Source organism: Leuciscus leuciscus, assembly GCF_965113295.1.
Source record: "Leuciscus leuciscus genome assembly, chromosome: 14".
NCBI classification, from domain to species: Eukaryota; Metazoa; Chordata; class Actinopteri; order Cypriniformes; family Leuciscidae; genus Leuciscus; species Leuciscus leuciscus.
Genome location: NC_138738.1, coordinates 39,236,647 through 39,259,862, shown reverse-complemented (window position 1 = coordinate 39,259,862; position 23,216 = coordinate 39,236,647). Strand labels below are relative to the sequence as shown.

General features: G+C 36.3%; 1 protein-coding gene across 1 annotated transcript in view; it reads right to left on the bottom strand.

The window, feature by feature from the left end:
- LOC309473883 (phosphatidate phosphatase LPIN2) overlaps positions 1 to 23,117 on the bottom strand; it is a 26,882-nt gene extending 3,765 nt beyond the window's left edge. The window contains exons 1-19 of the mRNA XM_082136129.1: positions 23,062 to 23,117; positions 18,897 to 19,097; positions 17,868 to 17,963; positions 17,552 to 17,781; positions 15,473 to 15,577; positions 11,453 to 11,558; positions 10,043 to 10,766; positions 9,871 to 9,964; positions 8,671 to 8,852; positions 6,541 to 6,634; positions 5,876 to 5,945; positions 5,713 to 5,805; positions 5,460 to 5,533; positions 4,748 to 4,877; positions 3,829 to 3,977; positions 3,654 to 3,740; positions 1,165 to 1,317; positions 605 to 719; positions 418 to 521 (exon numbers count right to left, since the gene is read on the bottom strand). Of these exons, the coding sequence (XP_081992255.1) occupies positions 418 to 521; positions 605 to 719; positions 1,165 to 1,317; positions 3,654 to 3,740; positions 3,829 to 3,977; positions 4,748 to 4,877; positions 5,460 to 5,533; positions 5,713 to 5,805; positions 5,876 to 5,945; positions 6,541 to 6,634; positions 8,671 to 8,852; positions 9,871 to 9,964; positions 10,043 to 10,766; positions 11,453 to 11,558; positions 15,473 to 15,577; positions 17,552 to 17,781; positions 17,868 to 17,963; positions 18,897 to 19,088 (2,798 nt within the window). The 5' untranslated portion in view covers positions 19,089 to 19,097; positions 23,062 to 23,117. The remainder of the gene's footprint in view (positions 1 to 417; positions 522 to 604; positions 720 to 1,164; positions 1,318 to 3,653; positions 3,741 to 3,828; positions 3,978 to 4,747; positions 4,878 to 5,459; positions 5,534 to 5,712; positions 5,806 to 5,875; positions 5,946 to 6,540; positions 6,635 to 8,670; positions 8,853 to 9,870; positions 9,965 to 10,042; positions 10,767 to 11,452; positions 11,559 to 15,472; positions 15,578 to 17,551; positions 17,782 to 17,867; positions 17,964 to 18,896; positions 19,098 to 23,061) is intronic.
- Positions 23,118 to 23,216: the final 99 nt, after the last annotated feature.

Sequence of the window (23,216 nt, the reverse complement as noted above, 5' to 3'; positions counted from 1 at the left end):
CTAGTGTGTGTGTGTGTGTGTGTGATGGGTAGGTTTAGGGGTCGGGCTAGTGTATGTGTGTGTGTGATGGGTAGGTTTAGGGGTTGGGCTAGTGTGTGTGTGTGTGTGTGATGGGTAGGTTTAGGGGTTGGGCTAGTGTGTGTGTGTGTGTGATGGGTAGGTTTAGGGGTCGGGCTAGTGTGTGTGTGTGTGTGATGGGTAGGTTTAGGGGTTGGGCTAGTGTGTGTGTGTGTGTGATGGGTAGGTTTAGGGGTTGGGCTAGTGTGTGTGTGTGTGTGATGGGTAGGTTTAGGGGTAGGGTTAGTGAAGGGGAATAGAATATACAGTTTGTACAGTATAAAAACTATTACGCCTATGGAATGTCTTCACAAGTATAGCAAAACAAACGTGTGTGTGTGAGAGAGTGATGTAACTTACGAGGACTTGTTTCCTTTGGTCTTTTCTTGTATGAGTTCTCCTTTCGGGTTGACAGTGAATATGTGAGTTTCAGACACACCAACCTCCTTATAAGCGTAAGCATCCTAGACACAGACGCAGAATATGGTCAGGCTCTCACATAACTCCTTGGAAATGCACGTGTTTCTAATATTGCAGAAAGCCTCACGTTAGTTCTGTTGCCGAAGGCTGCGTAGAAGGGATGTCTCATGGGACTGAACAGATCTCTGATGTCAGTGAGACAGGCGATCTTAAACACCTCCGGCTTCTTCTCAATCACCTCTCTGAGAAACACAAAGAATGACATTAACAGTAGTTTCAGCTTTAGTAGCGTCTGTGCAGTGATCAGTAAAGTGGACTGTAAGGGTCTGGCTACATTAGACTACAATAAAGTCACCATGAAATCATTTATGGAATATTGCAGTATTTATTTATGCACATCATTAATGTTTTAAATTCATGTTCCCTGTAATCTTGAATCCGAATATCTTCCTCTTGCAGCATCTCTTCTCGTCTCTGATGATGAGGGCGGGGCTATAACCTGTCACTCACATGAGATCAGCCACAACCATCCAATCAATTCCTCACGGACAAAATCAAGCCCCGCCCACATATGTTCTTGTTCCAGAAGCGTTTCACTCGGATATACGTCACAATAGAGAAAAGACGAGCGCAACTTCTGTTTCATGGTGACTTTAGCAGTAACACAGCTCGTTTCTATGTGCTCACCTGTGTAAGGCTGAAAACAGGCTGCTGGGAGCCAGTAGCACGGGTCCTTTGGGCAGGACAGTTCCTCTATCATTGACCCACTGTAAGTAACCCTTAGTGATGTCTGCCATGCCTATAGCTCGAGCCGAACAGTACAGGAACTTATAACCATTCCTGCAAGAGAAGAACCAAATCAGAGATGATTGGTAAATACACCAGTGCTCAAAAGATTGGGGTCGGCAAGAGTTTTAAATGTCTCTTCTGCTCAGCAAGGCTGCATTTATTTGATAAAAAATACAGTAATAACAGTTAAATATTATTACAATGTAAAATAGCTGTTTTCTATGTGAATATATAGTAAAGTGTAATTTATTCCTGTGATCAAATCTGAATTTTCAGCATCATTACTCCAGTCTTCAGTGTCACATGATCCTTCAGAAATCATTGTAATATGATGATTTGCTGCTCAAGAACATTTATGATTATTATCAATGTTGAGAACAATTGTGTTGCTTCAGATTTTTGTGGAAACTTTTTTTTTGCAGGATTCTTTGATTAATAGAAAGTAAAATAAAATGACCATTTGAAACAGAATTTTTTTTCTAACTTTATAATTGTCTTTACTGTCACTTTAATAATTTAATGCATCCTTGCTGAATAAAAGTACTGATTGGGCTGTTAATATATCAATTACAGAAATAAATGAACAAGAACAGAACTAAACAGCTCAACAGGTCAGACCAGAACGGCAGTGTTTTAAAATGGTTCATGCTTATGGAACAACAATGAAAGTGAGATGTGATATTGCAAAGCCTGCCTATTGCATGAGGGACTTTGTCAACAAATATAGTTCTGTCATGACAACTCTCCGAGTGTTTGGTATAGTAATGGTTATGACAATGTTGATATGTTTTGTCTTGTTTTGATATTATTGCTGGTGCTTCAGATCAAGTATGGAGGCTTGCTACTGCTAATACATACACAACACACTGCTGTGAGCAAGACATGCTGTTGCTGCTGTACAATACAGCATACAAGAATAACCCATAGCAGATCTATACAGGTGGAGCTGGGGAAGGTGGAGGGTGTCTGAAAGCGCACTGCAACTGCTGACCAGTATTTAAAGGTGACATAGTATGCCCCTTTTCACAAGATGTATTATAAATCTCTGGTGTCTGTAAAATTTCAGCTCAAAATACCCCCCAGATCATTTATTATAGCTTGTCAAAGTTTGCCTCTCTTTGGGTGTGACCAAAATCACGCAGTTTTTTTGTGTGTCCCTTTAAATGCAAATGAGCAGCTGCTCCGCCTCCGTTCAGAAGGTGATCGATCCTTTACACGAGCTTCAGAAACTCCAGCAATAACATACGCAAATTTCAGTCAAATCTCAGAGTGCAGCCTTACGGAGAGACTCAGGAAGAGTTTCACTTTTAGACGCTCCTGGACGTTTCTGAATGGTTAGTGGATAGATGATGTAGTTGTTGTGGAGTAGTTACATTGATTCCTCTCATCGACTTGAATGTACCATCATGCAAGTTAGAAGTGAGAAAATTTGTATTTGTGTGTGTGAAAACATACTAAACAGTGTTTTATTAAAAATGTAAAAATGATAAAGTTTTCTGTGATGGGTTAGTGCGTGTGTGTGTGTGTGATGGGTAGGTTTAGGGGTCGGGCTAGTGTGTGTGTTTGTGTGTGATGGGTAGGTTTAGGTGTAGGGTGAGTGTGTGTGTGTGTACCATCATGTTTAACTTTTACACAAGTTGACAGTTCCCTGATGTCTTTATAAGACAGCGGTGACATGTTTTGGTCAATAGTGTTCAGTGCTCGTCTGTGCTCAACGACAGAACAGTTTACAGGCTTTGCTCCAACTTTGCCATTGTGTTAGAACTGGTTATACTGTTGTCACTTGCAAAACCAAATGTAAACACACAGATAAAGGGCCGGTAATATAATTATAATAATATCCCCTTCCAACATCAGAAGGAGAGTGAAATCTGATCGGCTTATATTTTGACATGCTTGCAGAGAAAGGCTCACCAAAACAAAGTTACTGGGTTTCACTTGTCACGTTTTCTGGATTAGTAGAAGCACCGGGGACCCGATTATAGCCCTTAAACACTGGAAAAGTCAGATTTCCATGACATGTCCCCTTTAAAGGTTGAGCATCGAGCTCATTGGCTACTGATACAGCGAGAACCAATCAGCTGTGCCCTATAGAGAATGATGTGATTGCTGGCAGATTGAGTTAAGGATCAGCCGGCGCTATCTAGAGTTTCATGACAGAACTTTGTATATATGCAATTAATATAATTCATTAAATGGCATGCCCTTATTTCAAGAGCATCTCAGGGATTTTTTTTATTATAATATTTACAATATTTGCATTGCTGCTGCTTTAATCAGTTTCTGTATCTATCAAAACTATTATAAAAATCGCACATGATTATAGTGGACCACAAATGTTTTGTCAAAATCAGAAACTTGTGATTTGAACCTTGTGTGTTTCTTACTGATGTATTTTGTGATAGAGTTTAGCGATGCCATGATGAGTCCAGTCTTTCCCCAGCTGTGGTAAAATGTGACCCAGAGCATCAGACCTGATACATGAGAAAGGTGAACAGCTGTTAGTATGATGTCCCACATAGTAACTTGAGAAATGAGGCTCAGACAAACACACAGACTCACTTAGTGATGGTGCCATCGATGTCTGAGATGATGATTTTGTCATCATAGTTCCACAGGTAAATGGCGGCTTCGCAGCGGCAGGTGCCCTGATACTGCGTGGTCACGCTGAACACAACATTATTAGCCCCTTCACGCAGATTTAGACTCTCCTGCCACACACAATAAAAGAAATCAAATCTCAAATTCATACAAGTTACACAGATTACACATGTCTAGTTTATTAAAGAGGCCATATTTATTTTTTTGAGTGTTTTTCATAAGTGTTTTTGAACCCTTTCATGCTTGAGTGTTCAAAAACACATTATTTTCCCCATTGTTTCATCTCCTCTGTTCCCAGTCTGACAGTAACACTCTGTTTAGTTCCTGTCTCTATGAAGCCCCTCCTTCTGAAAAGCACACTATGCTCTGATTGGTCAGCTAGATCAGTGTGTTGTGATTGGTCAAGCGCTTCGAGTGTGTTTGGGAAATGTCCCGCTCTTACCATAACCACCAGTTTAACACACTCCTAACTAACTCAACCAGGCCCCGCCCCTTTATTCTGCGTATGAATTATTTAAATGAGGAATATTGTGACGTGTTCGTTCCCGGAAGAAACTCAAGACTAGGCGTTTCAGGGAGTTCAGAAACACTACTATAGAGAATAACTCTCTTTGCTGGGACTTTTTTCTCATGCTCAAACATTACACACTCAAGAAAGATGATGAAAGATCATCTAAAGAGAGATGACTTTAAAAAAATGAATATCAATGGTATTATCTGCATGCAAAATAGCATTTCTTATTTCTTTCTTTTGATTCTGTGGTGCAATGTTTCAGTTTATTTCCAAGTTGTAGAAAGTCCAGTTGCTCCTTACTAAACTCCACCACACAAACGTCCGATACTGATTGAACGATGATGACATTGTTAGATGTGCTCTTACGATCTGTTCAGAGGTCAGCCGGAGGGATTTGCGATACATCTGACTGATGCACTGCGCTGTGTTCATCATCTCAATGCTCTTCATCATGGACACAGAACCATCCTCATCGCTCGAGAGTTCAACAGAGCTCCTGTGCACACACAGATAACAAAACAAACCAAAAACACCAAATCTTGACTTTACTGTCACAGATGAAATAAGCAATGCACATTTCCATCAGTCAGCCAATAGTGCAGATAACACTGAGGTTCATCACGTTTAACTGAAGAAAGAGTCAGAATGTCAAAGGTTAAGAGCTCTCTGAACAGAAGAGGAAGCACATTTATCTGATCGTACCAAACTTACTTACAGAATTATGCAATGTTATACAAACGGTTGCATGAGATTGAGTGCGAAGAGAACAACTCGCTGTAATGTTCAATTTAAAGGCGTTTTTATTTGTATTTGTCCTGTATTTTTTGGCAACTGTTGGTGTGGATGCATGAAGTTTGGATATTAACTTCTGTCGCTTTTGTTTTGTTCCTTTGCATCCTTTTTTGTCTAATATGACACATGTAAACAAGACATTTTCAATGCATTATTGGTGGCTTGTGCTGGTGCATGGCTGGAGGAAGATTTATCAAACAAATTATTTTATTCTCAATTATTTGTGTCAAATGTTGTAATGAGGAAAAAAATACTGAGTCTGCATGCATGCAAACACACGTCTTACTTCAGTGAAGAGGGTCCAGCGACAGCGGCAGACGCTTCAAGCTGATTCCCTTCTGAGTCGGGCTTTGTGTTTCCCTAAAATAAATGTGCAATGCAGCATTAGAGATATTCAGGCACGGTCAGCAGATATTGCACTCATCAATCTCTTAAAGGGAATTTGCACAATCATCTCAGGGTTATAAACATCATTTCTTTACTGTTAGATTCTGTTAGTTCAATGAAATGGACTGAATGAAAATGAAATCAGTTTTTACCGCGATATTGTTCAAATCTTTCCTCCTCCAGGAGAACCACCAGCGGCCTGACTTCTTTGGCATCTTATCTTTGACTAGTTTCTCAATGGTGCTCTACAACAACAGAAAAGTCATTATCCCTGAATGATTAATCATTTAAGCACTGATCAAGGACCAACCCTACCTTTGGTAACGTCTTCTGGAAAGCTTGAACTGACAGAATCATTGGAGCAGCAACAGCCCAGTTATAATACCTGAAACAAATCAAACACAAAGTAAAACAAAAACCCTATTAATATGATCAAACTGCAGACCAAAATAAAACAAACATCTGATTGGGCCATGTCTAAATACATAAAACTGCAAATATAGCTGACTTCACCTCGATTTAATTCAATGTTGAAGGGATACTCCACTTTAAATTGAAAATTCTGTCATCATATAGTAGGAAAAAATATATATACAATGGAAGTCAATGGGACCAGAAACTGTCTGGTTACTGACATTCTTCTAAATATCTTCCTTTCTATTCAGCAGAAGAAAGAAATTCATAAAGGATTGAAACAACATGAGGGTGAGTATATGATGACAGAATTTTCATTTTAAAGTGGAGTATCCCTTTAATGCACCAAGTTAGTAGCCAACCAACAGTTAGGCTTTCTATGTTACTTAGAAAAATTGTTAGTGCATTAAAACTAACATTTTAATCCCTGAAACACACAGATTCTTTCTGCTAAATTAATAAGCATTACTCATACTAACTATATCCTGTAAAGCTGCTTTGAAACAATTATGTATTGTGAAAAGTGCTATACCAAAAACTTGAATTGAATTGAAAATGTAGCGAACTTTGAGTTGATGCAGATGACCAGGTTTGGGTCTTCAATTATTCCAGGGTTGTTGACGAAGTCTTGATACTTGACGAGATGCTCTGTAAACTTCTCTGCAACAAATGCAACAAAAAAAAAAAGTTAAAAAAGACATTTGGCCATTTTTTCTGTCACTGAAAATAAAATGCTGCATAAAACACCAAAATCACAGCCAATCAGAATGCATTTAAAGTTGAACACACGGCTATTTGAAGCAGGAGTTTGGACCGATAATTTTAATAAAGTGATTTAAAAACAAAGATGAAAATATATATGTGACTATATAGATCACAAAACAACTTTGCATAAATATATAAAAGACATGTTTTCTTTACTAATAAAAATAATATACTCAAATAATATTATATTTTATTGTATTTATTATTATTGTTAGTAGTAGTAATAATCAGTGGTGGACAGTAACGAAGTAAATGTAATTCGTTACTGTACTTAAGTAGTTTTTTTGCGTATCTGTACTTTACTTAAGTAATTAAATTTTGGAAGACTTTTACTTTAACTCCACTACATTTCAAAGTCAAATATCTTACTTTTTACTCTACTACATTTTCAAAATCAGTCGTTCCTTTTTATTTATGAGTGGATAAAAACTTAACTGGTCAAACGAGCCACCAATCACTAGCCTAACGTGCGTGCTTTGTTTTGAACTTGCCTTGGCGCTATCTGCGTGAACCAGAGCCGTTAAATATGAGAGTTGCGACCATAGACAGTAGGCTATGAGGTTGCGACACACTAGGCTTGTTCGACTTGAACCGGAGCTGCACAGACCGATCAGTTTATGACATCGCGAGAGTGATTGAAAAGCATACAGAGCCGTCTACACTAGTACACTCTAATCGATCTCGCAGTATTTTAATATCATTCACCGAATGGTCTGTGCAGTGTGCAGCCGCTGTGATCTCGCCTCCGCGCGGTCACGTGATTCGTGTAGCTCTCAATAGTTCCAAACAAATCGCGTTGCCAATGATTTTAAGCGGGGCAGAGAGCAGCAGCAATTATCGGTAAATATTGGGGCATAATGAACATTGCTTATTACGTTGACACTAAAATTACATGCATATAATAGCATTTTTTTTTTCTGGGGAGTAGCAGAAACACTGCATTACGTTTTGGTGTTTAATTTTGGAGGGAAATTGGCTACTCCCATAACGTAGAATTTTTTTTATATATATATATATACAAATATATATATATATATATATATATATATATATAGTCTTCCAAAATATATACAGTAAATACTGTAAATGTATTGGGAACAGTGCCCTTCCGTCCAAAATTAAACAAACAAAAAATGTATTCAATTCAAATATATATATATATATATATATATATATAGACTAATTAATGTCATTTTATTAATAGATTGATGTGCCAAGAGTGACATTGGAGTCTTCACGTAGACTGAGTTAAGCAAGAGTCTTGTGACAAAAATTATAATAGGACATTATAGTCATAAAAAAAATCATAGTACTTGGATACTTAAGTACATTTGAAGGCAAATACTTTTGTACTTTTACTCAAGTGAATGTTTAAAGGCAGCACTTCTACTTTTACTTGAGTAATATTTTACCTTGAGTATCTTTACTTTTACTCAAGTACATGGTATGTGTACTTCGTCCACCACTGGTAATAATATAATCAATATTATATTTGTAATGCTGCAGTGCAACAATTATTTAGTTATTGTGTCAAAAAGCAGAAATAAACCAATGAAATACAATAAAAAAAATATTTGTATTTAGTTGTATTTTTATTAATATGTTTTGCTATTATTATTATTAATAATGATAATAATAATAATAATAATAATAATAATACTTGATGAATATTTAATTTTTACAGTTTTTTTTAACGTTCCACTGTCAAAAAGCAAAAATAAAACAAAATATACAATTATTTTATTTATTTTATTTTGTATTTATTATTATTTTTGCTAATAATAATAATGATATACTCAATGAATATTATATTTTAATTGTATTTACAGAATACATTTAAAGTTTAACATACGGTTATTTGAAGCAGGAGTTTGGACCAATGAGATCTCCCAGTGGGCGGAGCTACATGTCTGTCCCGCTCTGTACTGTACCTTTACTGATCTGACTGATGTCTCCTCTCCCGCACAGAGACATGGTGACGTCCAGCGTGTCGGTGGTGGAGTCGGACAGATACTCGGTGCCGCTGTCTGCGTTGGTGCTGCCCAGAGACTGAGGGGAGAGCTGACCCGAGGGAGGAGACGGGTCCGACGGATGGGACGACGACTCCGCCTCGCTGAAAACACAGAGGAATTTAAGAAAGGACACACCTACTCATTCTCCACATTTAAAAGTCATCAACGACACAGACAGAACCATCGAAGACAGTGATCTGTCCACAAAACTCACATTAAAAGTTGATCAATATGGCTTTTTCTTAAAGTGGACCCCAATATTGAAAATTGGTCATCTTTGATGTAGAGCAATTCTGCTATGTTGTTATTAATATTAATATTGATAATAATATGGTAACACTTTATTTTACAGTGTCCTTGTTACATATGTTACATGTACTTACCATAGTAATAACAGTAAATTATGCAAAATTACATGCAACTAACCCTCAACCAAATCCTAATCGTACCCTAACCCTATAGTAAGTACATGTAGTTAATTAATATTACTCAGTACTTAAATATATAATTACACTGTAACAATGACACCTTAAAATAAAATGTAATAATATTAATAATACTTGATGAATATTGCATTTTTATTGTTGTAGTTTATCATTTAGTTGTGTCAAAAAGCAGAAATAAAACAATATATATATATATATATATATATTTTTTTTTTTTTGGATTTATTATTATTTTATTTAATCATAATAATAATATTAATAATATCCTCAATGAATATTATATTTTTTTATTCTTGTAATACAGCAATCATTAACTTATTGTGTCAAAAAGCGGGAATAAAACAAAATAAAACAATACAAGTTTTATTATTATTTTGGTTTATGTTTATTCATATTTTGCTATTACAATTAATAATAATACTATACTCAATGATATTATATTTTAATTGTTTTAGTCTCATTGAGGTATTGTGTCAAAAAGCAGAACTAAAACAATAAATAAAACAAAATTGTTTTATTTTATTTTGGATGTATTACTATTTTTGCTAATAACAGAAAAAAAACACTCTATGAATATAATTATTATAATAAAACAAATAAAATAAAGCATTACATTCTATTTTGGTTTATTTCTAACAAATCGGTAATGCATATTGGTAATTGAACTTCTAACCTCTTGGGGAAATAGAGCGCAGCGACTTCAGGGTTAAGACTCAAGAGGTCGTCTAGATAGATATCAGACGGTCCCAGATGTTGACTCCGCTTGACTGGGAGAAACACATACAGGTCAAATGTTTCACACCGATTTCAAGCACAGAATAAGTCCAGATAATGTAATCCACTACCTTTCCTCTTGTCCTGAGAGTCTGAGGCTTTAGAGGACGACTCCAGAGCCGTCTGATCCTCTGATTGGACGATGGACTCCGTCACTCTAGCGTTGTCAGCGTCCTGATTGGCCAGTGAAGTCTCTAATCCCGCCCCCTCCTCTGAGTCTCCCGTCCGGAGAGTCAGTTTTTCCACAGAGCTTTGGTGTTTTGGTAAATCCGTGATTGAGTTTGTTTCAGTTTCTGCTTCTAAAACCTTTGATTCAGTCTCACTGAACGTGACATGGGTTATGGTTTGGATTTTGGAGACGACCGAGATGTTCTCATCATCACAGGTCTCTTGGCTTTCTACGTCAGCATCTGAACTCCCTGCATTGTTGACAGCATTGGTCCCGTGGATTGTATTAGCAGAGCTAGCTATATCATACGTCTTAGTATCATTGTCTGTGCTGCTAACAGTTTCAGCTGTTAAGTCTCTAATCTGGCTGTTTTCCAGTGTGCTCGAGTCGTCGGCTGCGGATTGAAAGGTCACCACATGCGTTTCAGTGACCTTAATGGATGAGGAAACCTCTTGGTCATGGCTGGTCGTACCAATCTGAGGTTCTGGTCTCACCACAGTCACAACGGAGTCAGTGTTGTCACTGTCGAAGGATGCTTGTCGATGGATGGTACGAAAGTGGGAGTGGTCAGTGGGCGTAATGGAGGAGGGCAGCGAATCAGATTCATCCCTCTCTGCCTGACACACCTACACAAACAAAGATGCACAAGCAATCATCTCAGAAAGTGTTATAACAGCCTTGTCCAGGAACAAACCAAAATGTCAAACCAAAATGTATTCAGACACCTTCAACATTTCTCACATTATCACAGTTTATTCGCTATAGTTTAGAAAATGGTAATAAAATATGACAAGAACTGGTATGATATTTCACTGGTTTTGTCCGTCCTTCTGTTAGACTGTCTCACACATGAATTATGTTGAATATCTGTCAGCTGTTAAATTTAACTACACAATTAGATAATGTCAATTTAGTTCAACCAATCATCAAGCAATGCTTCATTTAGTTCAGTCTGTGTGTAAAAAGAGCATTAGCAATTAAAGAAAAAACACTTCAGCAAAACATGATCAGCTCAAAGTGTTGGAATCATTTTTGGTCCCAAATTTGCATAATTTTACTGTTATTCAACTGTATGAAGAATTGTTGGGTATACTATGTCACAGTTTACTTTATTTTGCTCTCCTCACTTACATAAATTAACAATAGAGTCCTGCACACACTAGTAAAAAAATATGAAAAATCATATCTGGTGTCTGAATAATGTTTGGTTTGACTGTAGTTGAGCTCACTTGGCTTCGAAACATTTGGACATTTTGAATCTGCGCTGAAAGCCTGAGGCGTGCAGTAGTTTAATGCAGCACGGTGACGGTACCTTTGGAAAAGCGCCCCAGTTCCACTGCATCTGAGGTCCCAAAGACTCCTGCGGCTTGCACAACTCAGAATCACTCTTAGGAGAGGAGGGCCGACTGAAGAACACACTACAGAAACACACAACAGAGAAACTCATGATACGAACAGAGGAAGTTAAAATATGGGGAATACATCATTTGAATACATGTGCCCTAAATTAATACATGATTAACTAACTGTATTTTTCTATGTACATTTCTGAAATGCACTTTCTGTAAAGCTGCTTTGAGACAATATGTATTGTGAAAAGCGCTATACAAATAAATTTGAATTGAATTGAATTGAATTGAAGAGGATCAGGGCTTGACATCAACGCCCGCCAACCGAGCAAATGCGGGTGTATTTCAGCAGTGGTGTGTAAGGCAGTGACTCATTCTAGTCTTTTAATAAGGCATCTGAAATAATAAACTTAGTGCAATGTAGTGTCAAAAATATAGATTTTTCGATGCATATCGATACTGAAATATCTAAAACGCTTCCAATACTTTTCCGCAGAACAGACACACGATACCAGCTGCGCTCTCTCTCTCTCTCTCATCTCTCCAACAGCGAGAGACACATAAACCCCGCCTCCACTCACTCACTCGCTTCATTTGCTCCGGATGAACATTATTGGGGTTACAAGGCTTGAATTTCAGCGAATGAGATTTGATTGAGCGTATTGCGCATAATTTTACTCATTCCCACCAATATTTTGGTATATAAAACCACCTCTCAGCACTAAATTTAGATATTTTCTGCTGATTATTGCTCTTACCCCTGGGGTCGGCGGCGATACCAGCTCGCTTTTGTTTTTTTATCAGTTCAAAAGAGATTAATTTTGCTCTGTTGACTTTGATATTACAAACAAGTTTCATACATCAATCGATTCTGTTAAATGTGTATTATTTTTGTGTATACTCACAATAAAAACAAAGTGTTGTGCTTTTTGCCAAATAAAGAAAAATAAACATGATGCGAGTTCTGCCTTCTCTCTGTCAGTGAAGTCCATTCTGAAACACGTCCGAAAATGAACTAACTCAGCGAATACTCAGTCAAACAGGCATACAGACACACAGGCATGAAGCTTGAATTCTCTTCTTTTAAATGGAGTAATTTATATAAAAAACAAATATTCTCAGCTTGTGAAATCTGTATTAAAAGAGCGATTCCAGTCGAGCTCATTAGCGCTCATTCAAATGTAATGTGACCACGCCCCGGAGAGCGCGCGCTATTCAAACGCAAATTCTGAGAACCATTTCAGACCTGTGAAACGCCCACATCAGCTGTAAACACAGCGCGCCGCGAGTGAGGCATAATATAGCCCACCTAATAATCCTGGAGAAAAGTTTCCTCAGAACAGTGCTGATATGAGGAGCAATAGATCCCGCTGAGGAGTGAGGTAGGCTAAGTTATCTTTTCTCAAGTGTTAATGTGGAATAAATAACGTTATAGAATAACGTTAGTGTAGGCCTATGTAAACCGCAAAAAGATGAATCGCGTTTCTATAATATGAATCGCGTGTCTGTGTGTGACTGTGAAAGAATAAACCGCTTTAATAAACTAAAATGCTTTGCTATAGCCTACTGAGATGAGTAAAAAACGACTGAAATATGTTGAAATAAAATGTCTTTGTATAAGCAACGTATTAAACTGCAAATTAATATTTATATGCCCTAATATTTCATAAAAACAACGTTACAGTCAGGCGAAATATGAAAGACAACATTTTGTTGACTAGATTTGGGTACAGTTTTTACTGTAGAATATACTGCCACATCAAAAAAGCTTTTGTTTAGCAATTTCTGCTCATATGCTCTCTATATATATATATATATATATATATATATATATACACATATATATACACACACTCTACCGGTCAAAAGTTTTAGATCGGTAAGATTTTTAATGTTTTTAAAAGAAGTCTCTTCTGCTCACCAAGGCTGCATTTATTTGATTAAAAATACAAACAAAAACATATTTACAGTCATATTGTGAAATATTATTACAATTTAAATCAGCTGTTTTCTATGTGAATATATAGTAAAGTATAATTTATTTCTGTGATCAAAGCTGAATTTTCAGCATCATTACTCCAGTCTTCAGTGTCACATGATCCTTCACAAATCACTCTAATATGATGATTTGAGGATCAAGAAACATTTATGATTATTATCAGTGTTGAAAACAGTTTTTTACAATTTTATTTCATGATGCTATGATGAATAGAAAGTTCAAAAGAACAGCATTTATCTGAAATCTAAAGCTTTTGTAACATTAAACACTACCATTCAAAAGTTTGGAGTCAGTAAGAATTTTAATTTTATTTTTGGGGGAAATAAATAAAATAAATCAATACTTTTATTCATCAAGGATGAGTTAAACTGATCAAAAGTTACAGTAAAGACATTTATAATGTTAGAAAATATTCTATTTTAAATAAATGCTGTTCTTTTGAACTTTCTATTCATCAAAGAATTTTGAAAAAAAATTGTACACAACTGTTTTCAACATTGAAAATAATAATGAATGTTTTTTGAGCATCAAATCATCATATCAGAATGATTTCTGAAGGATCATGTGACACTGAAGACTGGAGTAATGATGCTGAAAATTCAGCTTTGATCACAGGAATAAATTTCACTTTAAAATATATTAAAATAGAAAACAGTCATTTTAAATTGTCATAATATTTCACAATAATACTGTTTTGTTTTATTGTTTTTTATCAAATAAATGCAGCCTTGGTGAGCAGAACAGACTTCTTTTAAAAACATAAAAAATCTTACCGATCTAAAACTTTTGACCAGTAGTGTATATATATATATATATATATATATATATATATATATATATATATATATATATATATATATATATATATAACAATTTTTGTCAAAAATAAAGTCATCAACTAAGATGTTAGCTGTTCCAATGTTGGCTATATTCAAACTAATGAATACATATGATAAAATGTAGGGCTATAATAATTTTTTTTACAAAGAAAGAGTACACTTGAAATATTGTTGAAATTGTAATTATTGTTGTACTTGTAACCTTTTTAATAAAATAGCAAAACATATTTACAAGATAGATGTAAGAAAAATCTTAAATGGTCAATATAAGTCTTCTAAATATATCTTTTGTCCTTGCATTCATTCTTGGCTCAGTCAGTGTCACACCTGAATGAATGGCTAATTATGCAGAGTCATTACGCATAATGGGTGGGACATTGTATTCTCAGGTGTAAACCACTCCTCCTTCACGCCCCACTCGCATATTGGCTTTCCAAGCAAAACCTGTTTTACACAATTTAAATCAATGTATTGTGAACGATAAAGCAAGACTATTTTCACATAATTTTGAAGCCAGAACTCGAAGCGACAACATCCATTAGTCAAAAGTCTTATTGACGCATATTTAGTATGAGTTTTGTGGTCTTATTTCAGCAACTTTCATTTTTATTTTTTTCAATAACCACGCATAAACATTATTCTCTTAAAAATACAAACATCTACATACATGTTCCTCACATATTATGCTAGCCCTGTTTGTGCTATATAGAGTGAATTTACACCTTTGCCATTAACATGTTTATAAATAACTGAAAAAAGCACAAATGTCAGGGCATGTCAAAACATCCCAAGGGCCCCAAAAACACATCAGACCCCAGAGGGTTAAATAGTCAAATACACACAAAATAATGTCAAAATGCCGGTCTTGGCGAGTATTCGCAGTCAGTTATGTTTTAAGTGAATGTAAACAGTTGAGAAAGAAAACGCATGTGTGACAGTATAATGGATCCGTCTTAAAGTGACAGCAGCATAATAAACCTGCTGACAAATTATGAGATAATATAAAAAAATATCTATATGGTAGTTTTTTCCCTTGGTATCGATGTCAAAATTGTGGGCAGTGAAAATGCTGAGTGGCTGGTAACTTTGGAAAACCATTAGGCACAGTGACTGGTGAGCAAAACCGGTTAAGGATATATCAGTACCTCTCATTAACAGAACACTCTCCCTCAGAGTGAGGATGAACGTCTCTCGGAGCTCCACACGAGTCCTCGTACGGTTCCTCTGACAGCGAGAAGTATATCGACTTACTGTAGAGAGTAAAAACAAAAAACATTTATAACACCGTTTGTAACTTCCTGAAGTTGCTCCGTAACTCCACCATTTGCTCTTAAAGTCACCATGAAATCAAAACTGACAATTCTTTTTGTTTTAATGGAATATTGCAGCATTCATTATAAATGATTTATACGTGCACATTATTATCTTAATAACTTCCTCTTGCAGCATCTCTTCTCTTCTCTGATGAAGAGGGCGGGGCAACCTGTCACTCACATGAGATTCACCAATCACAAACCACAACCATCCAACCATTCAATTCCTCACAGACAAAATCAAGCCCCGCCCACATTTGTTCTTGTTCCAGAAGTGTTTCACTCAGATATTCGTCACAATAGAGAAGAAAAGATGAGCACAACTTGTTTCATGCCGACTTTAAAGGATTAGTTCACCCCAAAATTAAAGTTTCCTAATAATTTACTCACCCCAATGCCATCCAAGATATCCATGTCTTTCTTTCCTCAGTGGGAGAGAAATTAGATTTTTTGAGGAAAACATTTCTGGATTTTTCTTCTAACAATGGACTTCATTGGTTACCATCGTTTTTAAGTCCAAATCAATGCAGTTTCAAAAGTCTTTGATGTGTTTAAACGGGCTGTACGCGATCACAGCTGAAGAAGAGGTTGTTATCTAGCGAAACGATAGGTCATTTTCAAAACTTTTTACCTTCAATAGTTCAGATTGAGCTGATCAACAAACGGACAGGGAACTACGTCATCACGTTGAAAGGTCACGCCGGCGCCAGCGGAGGTACCGCCCCACTGTTTACAATGCGACCGTGTTCGTACAGTCGCATTGTAAACAGTGGGGCGGTACTTCTGCCGGCGCCGGCGTGACCTTTCAACGTGATGACGTAGTTCCCTGTCCGTTTGTTGATCAGCTCAATCCGAACTATTGAAGGTAAAAAGTCTATAAATGAAAAACAAAAAAATTTAAATGACCTATCGTTTCGCTAGATAACAACCTCTTCTTCAGCTGTGATCCAATGAAGTCCATTGTTAGAAGAAAAATCCAGAAATGTTTTCCTCAAAAAACATAATTTCTCTCCCACTGAGGAAAGAAGGACATGGATATCTTGGATGGCATTGGGGTGAGTAAATTATTAGGAAACTTTCATTTTGGGGTGAACTAATCCTTTAAGCCAGAAGGTCGCAAGTAATGCGTAGTTGCATAACGTGATGTTTAGTTTATCCTTAATGATCCAATAACTTGAAATACATTGAAATACGATTTTAGTTAATCATCAATAACAAAACAGGTATTTTCATATGTAAATCACATTCAAAAATTATATTTGAAATGAATAAGGATTAATAAATAAATATTGATACAAACAAAACACAAGAAATTACCTTTATTTATTACGATTAATTCACCAATTTAACAGTACTTTCTTAGGTAAGTACACTGTAAGCGCATGTACTGTAAAATAAAGTGCTACCGAGTTTAAGTTTAATTAGTGTATAAGTTGTAACTTAGGGCCACTTAACGTTAAAACTAGGCTGTAGTTTTAAGTATGCATAAGTAATCAAAGCTGGTGCAACTCGAGCTTCTTACTTCTTTCTGACAGTTGTCAATGTAAATAACATTCAAATATTATATTTGAAATGAATAAGGATCAATAAATAAATACTGATACAAACAAAAAGTATTTTGTTTAAAAGTATAAATTACCTTTATTTATTATTACGATTAATTTACCAATTTTCCAGTACTTTCTTAAGTCCTCTGTCAGTACATGTAAGCGCATGTACTGTAAAATAAAGTGCCTCCATTAAGAGTTTAAGTTTAATTAGTGTATAAGTTGTAACTTAGTTCCTCTTTACGTTAAAACTAGCGTATGCACAGCTGGTGCAACTAGAGCTTCGTGAAACAACCAGCCACCAATCTTCTTTCTGACAGTATCTGGAAAAGTGAATGTACAATAAGCTGAGTAAACATCTAACCTGGCCGCCAAAAGTGACTCGTCCTTGAGGAAATCCTGGTCTAGACTTTCTCCTTTCTCGTCCGAGGAGGATCTGTCGTCCTCGCGCGGATGATTGTCCGAACGAGCACGTTTACGCCGGCGCTTTTTCCGTCGACTGGAGGAGGACGTGACGGAAGACTCGGTCGTCTCGGACACCTCTGGAACATCAGTGGGGATCGGAGAGGTGCAGAGGTGAGCGGGAACCCTCGTCTGACACGGACACGGAGAGAGAATCGTGAAAACCACAGCAGAACATTAGACGAGAGAGATTAGTGAACTCATTCATCGGGACAAACCTCAAAATCCTCGTTCTCCTCCACGAAGAACGCCTCTCCATTATCTCCCAGCTTCATATGCAGGCTCACAGGCTCCCCGTTGATCTCGATATCCACCTGTGGATGGACGAATACAGCGGTTACGTCACGTGACCTGAACCGGAGGAAAACTTAGGAATATGGATTCTGGAAAACAACCAATTAACGAGCGAAATAAGGTTTTCTTCTCTCGTTTGAAATAAAATGATGTAGACATACTTAAGCCTCATTCATTATCCATGAGCTCATTAACATATGAATGCTATGCAGAGGTAATTTACATAATGAAGTCTTAAAGGTACAGATGCAAAAAAAACAAAAAACAAACATGTTTAATTCTAATGGTTTAATTCTAATGAGTGGAAATCGTCATTAAAAACTTTGTGCAAGAAGCTTTGGCACACTATAAAAAATGTAAAATGGAAGAAAAAAATTTGCTGAATGCAATTATGCATGGCATTAAATTAGCTGTAAAATATAAAATGAGATAAAAGAATAAAATAAAATTAAGTTAAATTTAATTGAGTTAAATGAAATGCTGAAAAATTACTGCAATTAAATAGAAAAAAAAAGGTAAATTGAGGTAAATTAGATAAAAAATGAAGGCATACGAAATTCCACTGTTGAATGAAAATATAACGACATTAAATATGCTGTAAAAAAAAAAAAAAAATTCATGAGTTTAATTAAATTTAAATGAAATGCCACTGCTTTTACATTAAAATATGACCGTCATTACTGTCTAGCAAAATTAAAATAATTATAATTATAATAATAGTAGAACTTCTGGGTAGTTAATTTCTCTATTTTTGACACATTTTTGAAATCGCTTGAAAACTATTTCGTACTAACAAGATGTTCTCTGCTGTTAAAGTTTGGTTAGTTCTGAGAAAGAGGAACATTTTGTCAGACAAGCACAAGAGCTTTAACTCAACATTCAGAACACACACACACAGATTCCTCTAGATCTACACTAACATGACTGTAGATCCCTGAAGCTAACACACTCACCACTTTCTCTTTGGACCGCAGGACTCCGAGTTTCCCGAAGCGGACGTGGAACGGGGAACACTGGTAAGTGCCATCAGGCTGGCGAACCACGATCACATCGATGCCACCGGTGAGTGTGGCCGGGTTCAGGCCGCGGTAAAGCTCCTTCACCGTCACAAACACCGTCTCGGCCAGCTGACCCACGTAGTTCATGGTCTGGGACTGAAGAGAAGAGAAGACACAGAGTTCATGTTCTGCTCCTTAATGTACGACTGTGACCTTTGCACACAGAGCTAAAGTCTGACAGTGCGCAACATCTCAACTTTATCATCATGACATGCTGGCAGATCTGATGTCATGCCAAAACTCAAACATCTGACATGATATGAACTGAATCATATTATTCTCAGGCCGTTTAACACACAGAATAAGTGCATGTACACTGGTGATACGTTCCTTAATATCTTTATCAGTGGAGCAAGTTTTTATTTTTAAAAAACCTGCACTGATGAATAATTCACAGTAAGATAATAGAGTGAATTTATATTTGATGTTGTTGACATTAAGAAACACTTGAATCTCTCTAGTCTTTAACGGCTGGTTAAACATCTTTCTGATCCATTTTTATTTCATATAAATCAAAAAAGTATATATTTTTTAAGTATATAAAAGTAGCAAAACGCCAGAGGATGAGCTTGAGATGTACGAGGACAGATTCAGATTGTCAGCATTCAAAGCTATTTTCATGGCAAAAATGTAATTACAAAAACACAAATATCATATAAATACAATAAAAACCAAACAAACAAAAACAGCAAGTCATATTATACAAGATTTTTTCAATTGTATGAGTACAGAGATTGTTGAGCATTAAAAAAACTCAGGCATTATAATAAGTCAGGCTTGAGAAACAACGTCACATAAAAAATACTTTGTACAACAAACACCAAATAAGATATGACCAGACCTGACCTTTTTATTAATAATTAGGTCATTAATGAGTAAATAGTGAAGTGAAAGAAGTGACCAAACAGAAACACAAACTCAGTTCAGCGTTTGGATTGTGATGGCCGATATGAAGACATAAAAATACAGTTTCAACACAGCAAATCAGACGTACATGAAATTCCTGACATTAAATGAGCACAATAATTACAGAAAAATCACTCAAAACCTTTTAAAACAGACCTGACACTCGACTTTAGCTGTGCACTTTTGAGCAGACACAAAGAGAACTAGAACTTCTGCAAATCAGTCTGGGTTAGTGGCGGAAACCAGTTGTTGCGCCGGCTGATATGAACACTAATACCACTAATCATACATCATCATAACATACATTTTAGTTATTGAATCATTTATGCAGAGGCTGACCGTACATTAAACACGTTATAGCCTGAACCCTAAAGCCTGACTAAATCTAAAAAAAAATAATAAAAAATAATAATAAATGTTTTTTATAGGCTTTTATGGCTCATATAGTTGTGAGATGTAAACTTGAGGAAAGCAGAGGCCCAAACTAAGCAGAAATATGTAATTTGCTGCAGATGCTGATATTTATAAGATGAAATTCTGATAGCTTGTCATGTAAAAACGTAATAACAGTACAACAGAACGCTCACATTAAATAATATCATATAATATGTCTTAAGATGATATTTAAATGCTTAGTTTTATGATCAAAGCTCTGTAGTTTTAAAACATTTAATGCAATGCAATACATTGATTGATAAATCTCCCTCAAAAGCCTGATTATCTATATTATTATTATTTTTTAAATGATGAATAATCAAATAAACCAAAGTTGCTTAAATCTTAAGTGTTCATCTTGAAATATTACTAACAATATCTTTTACTTGATAAAATCAGATCAGATTTGAAGACGTGAAGCTCGAGCTGAAGGAGGACGTTTGTACAGATAAAAAGGCTTTTACTTGATAAAAAGTATGAACTATTAATCAGACGACAGAAGGACTGGAGGAGATCGTGTGCGACAGGTTTATCAGATCATAAGAGGCCTTAGAAATATCAAATATGATAGAATAGGCTTTAATGAGTTAAAAATTGCTAATTGAAAAACTGTTTTAATGCGGAAAGACTTCGAGGGAATTATAAATCATCATTAACCTGTTGTGCACAACCACTTCTCACACACACAGAGGACAGTCTTCTGCTCGGACGGCCCATGAAGAGCACATACCCAGATGGACCGATGATGATGATGATGATGAAGGCCTGTAAAGCCGGGAACCCTCCACCCTTCAGCCATCGAGGAGTACAAACCTCCTTCATCCTACAGATGCGTTCAACACTAACTATCTGGATAGATCCTCCACACAGAGGATGGTGAGCAGAGCTTATTTTACTTAAATTCAAGCCCTTTATTCTGTCTCTCTCTGTGAACCGTGTGTGTGTGGAACGAACAAAGAAGGTAATACTGGTGGTTCTGAGAGAGACCCAGTACATTCAAGCGCTCACACACACACACAACACAACACATCCCACCCAAACACACACACACACACACACACACACAACATCTACACAACATCTGTCACTCACGTCTGAAATGACACACGGTGACCCGGCTGCACATACAGCATTAAAAACTATTATTTCAACATTAAACCAGCTAAACATGAAACCAGCACACACACACACACACACACACAGACAGAGCATGAAAGCCATGCCAGCAGTTTGTAATGGGCTCAGCTGTTCTTTTCATCTGCTATTGTGTGTGTTAGAGAGAGAGAGAGAGAGAGAGAGAGAGAGAGAGAGAGAGAGAGCTGTCTAATTCTGTCAGACGACGCTCTAAATATACAGACTGATGTGAACATTCACCCATTCCACATCACATAAACCTCGACGATGCCTCGACTCGAGCCTGATGAGCTGATGCTGAAGCTCAGGTGAGTGAGCGACTGTCTGTCAATCTTCATGATCTCCAAACAGAGTATGTGTGTCCGTTCAGTATGTGTGTACCTTGATTCAACTTTATAAGCTCATCCATGTAGAAAAATAGAAATGACATTAAAACTTTAGTTTTGAAAATATTTAGGCCAGAAATGTTAACACCTGTTGGATGCCTGGGACAGTATGCCTGGCGAAAATATCACAAAAAAGAAAGTACATTTATACACAGGCGAGGCATAATTTATATTTGTGTCCAAAACTAATTTTAAGTAATTAAGCATAACATTAGGTCAAAATGAGATACATAAGTTCTATCCAAATGTGTGACTGATATGACTGAATTTACACTACCATCAAAAGATTTTTTTATGCTTTTGAAAGAAGCTCACCAAGGCATTTATTTGCTGAAAAAACAGTAATATTGTGAAATATTATTACAATTTAAAATAGCTGTTTTCTAGTATGTGAATATACAGTAAAGTGTCATTTATTCCTGTGATCAAAGCTGAATTTCCAGCATCATTACTCCAGTCTTCAGTGTCACATGACCCTTCAGAAATCATTCTTGATGATTTGATGCTCAAGAAACATTTATGATTATTTAAATAAATGTCTTTACTGTCATTTTTGATCAATTTAATGCATCCTTGCTTTATAAAAGTACTTAATTTTGTTTAAAAATTAAATCCATCATCTATCTGAGAGATCCGTCATGGCGAGTTTATCACGAGTCAAGACAAATCTAAACGTTTAAAAGAAAACTCATCATGTTTGAGCAGGACTGTAAATGAATAATTTAATCCTGTTGCAGTTTAACAGTAGGCTACACTACGTCGCACTGAAACATGAGAAGAAACCATGTTTATCCCCTTATTTTAGGCGTTTAACATGATTCAACGGATTCTGTGACACTCAAATGACTTCCAGAATGAAGAGATCAATAATTTCAGATCAATAAATCCGTTGTTTTGTAAGACTCCGTGTCCACTGTCGAGCATCAAACTCAAACAATTTACTAATTGTTCTTACAATTCGCATATAAAGTCGTCTTTAGAATATTTCCTGACTTTATGCTTCTATAAATAAACACTAAAGCTTAATGTAACAATCCAGGGACTCTAAAACATCTGATGTTGTTACAATCTTCAATGAACGAAAACACAGCGTAGCCGTTTATAAACACAACACACTCATTTTATATGACAAACATATGATAAACGAACACATTTAACAATAATAACATGTGAAATGAAGTTAATTTGACCGCTCTTACCTCTAAACACAACAGCGATTCATTAGAAACTTCCTGCACTCTAACGCCCACGTCAGCACGTCAATCAAATGACATCCAATGACAGGCTGGGACTCGTCTCAGGACACGCCCCCTGTTGACGTGTGAGTTTGTGTTCAGCTCCTCGAGTATCAGTG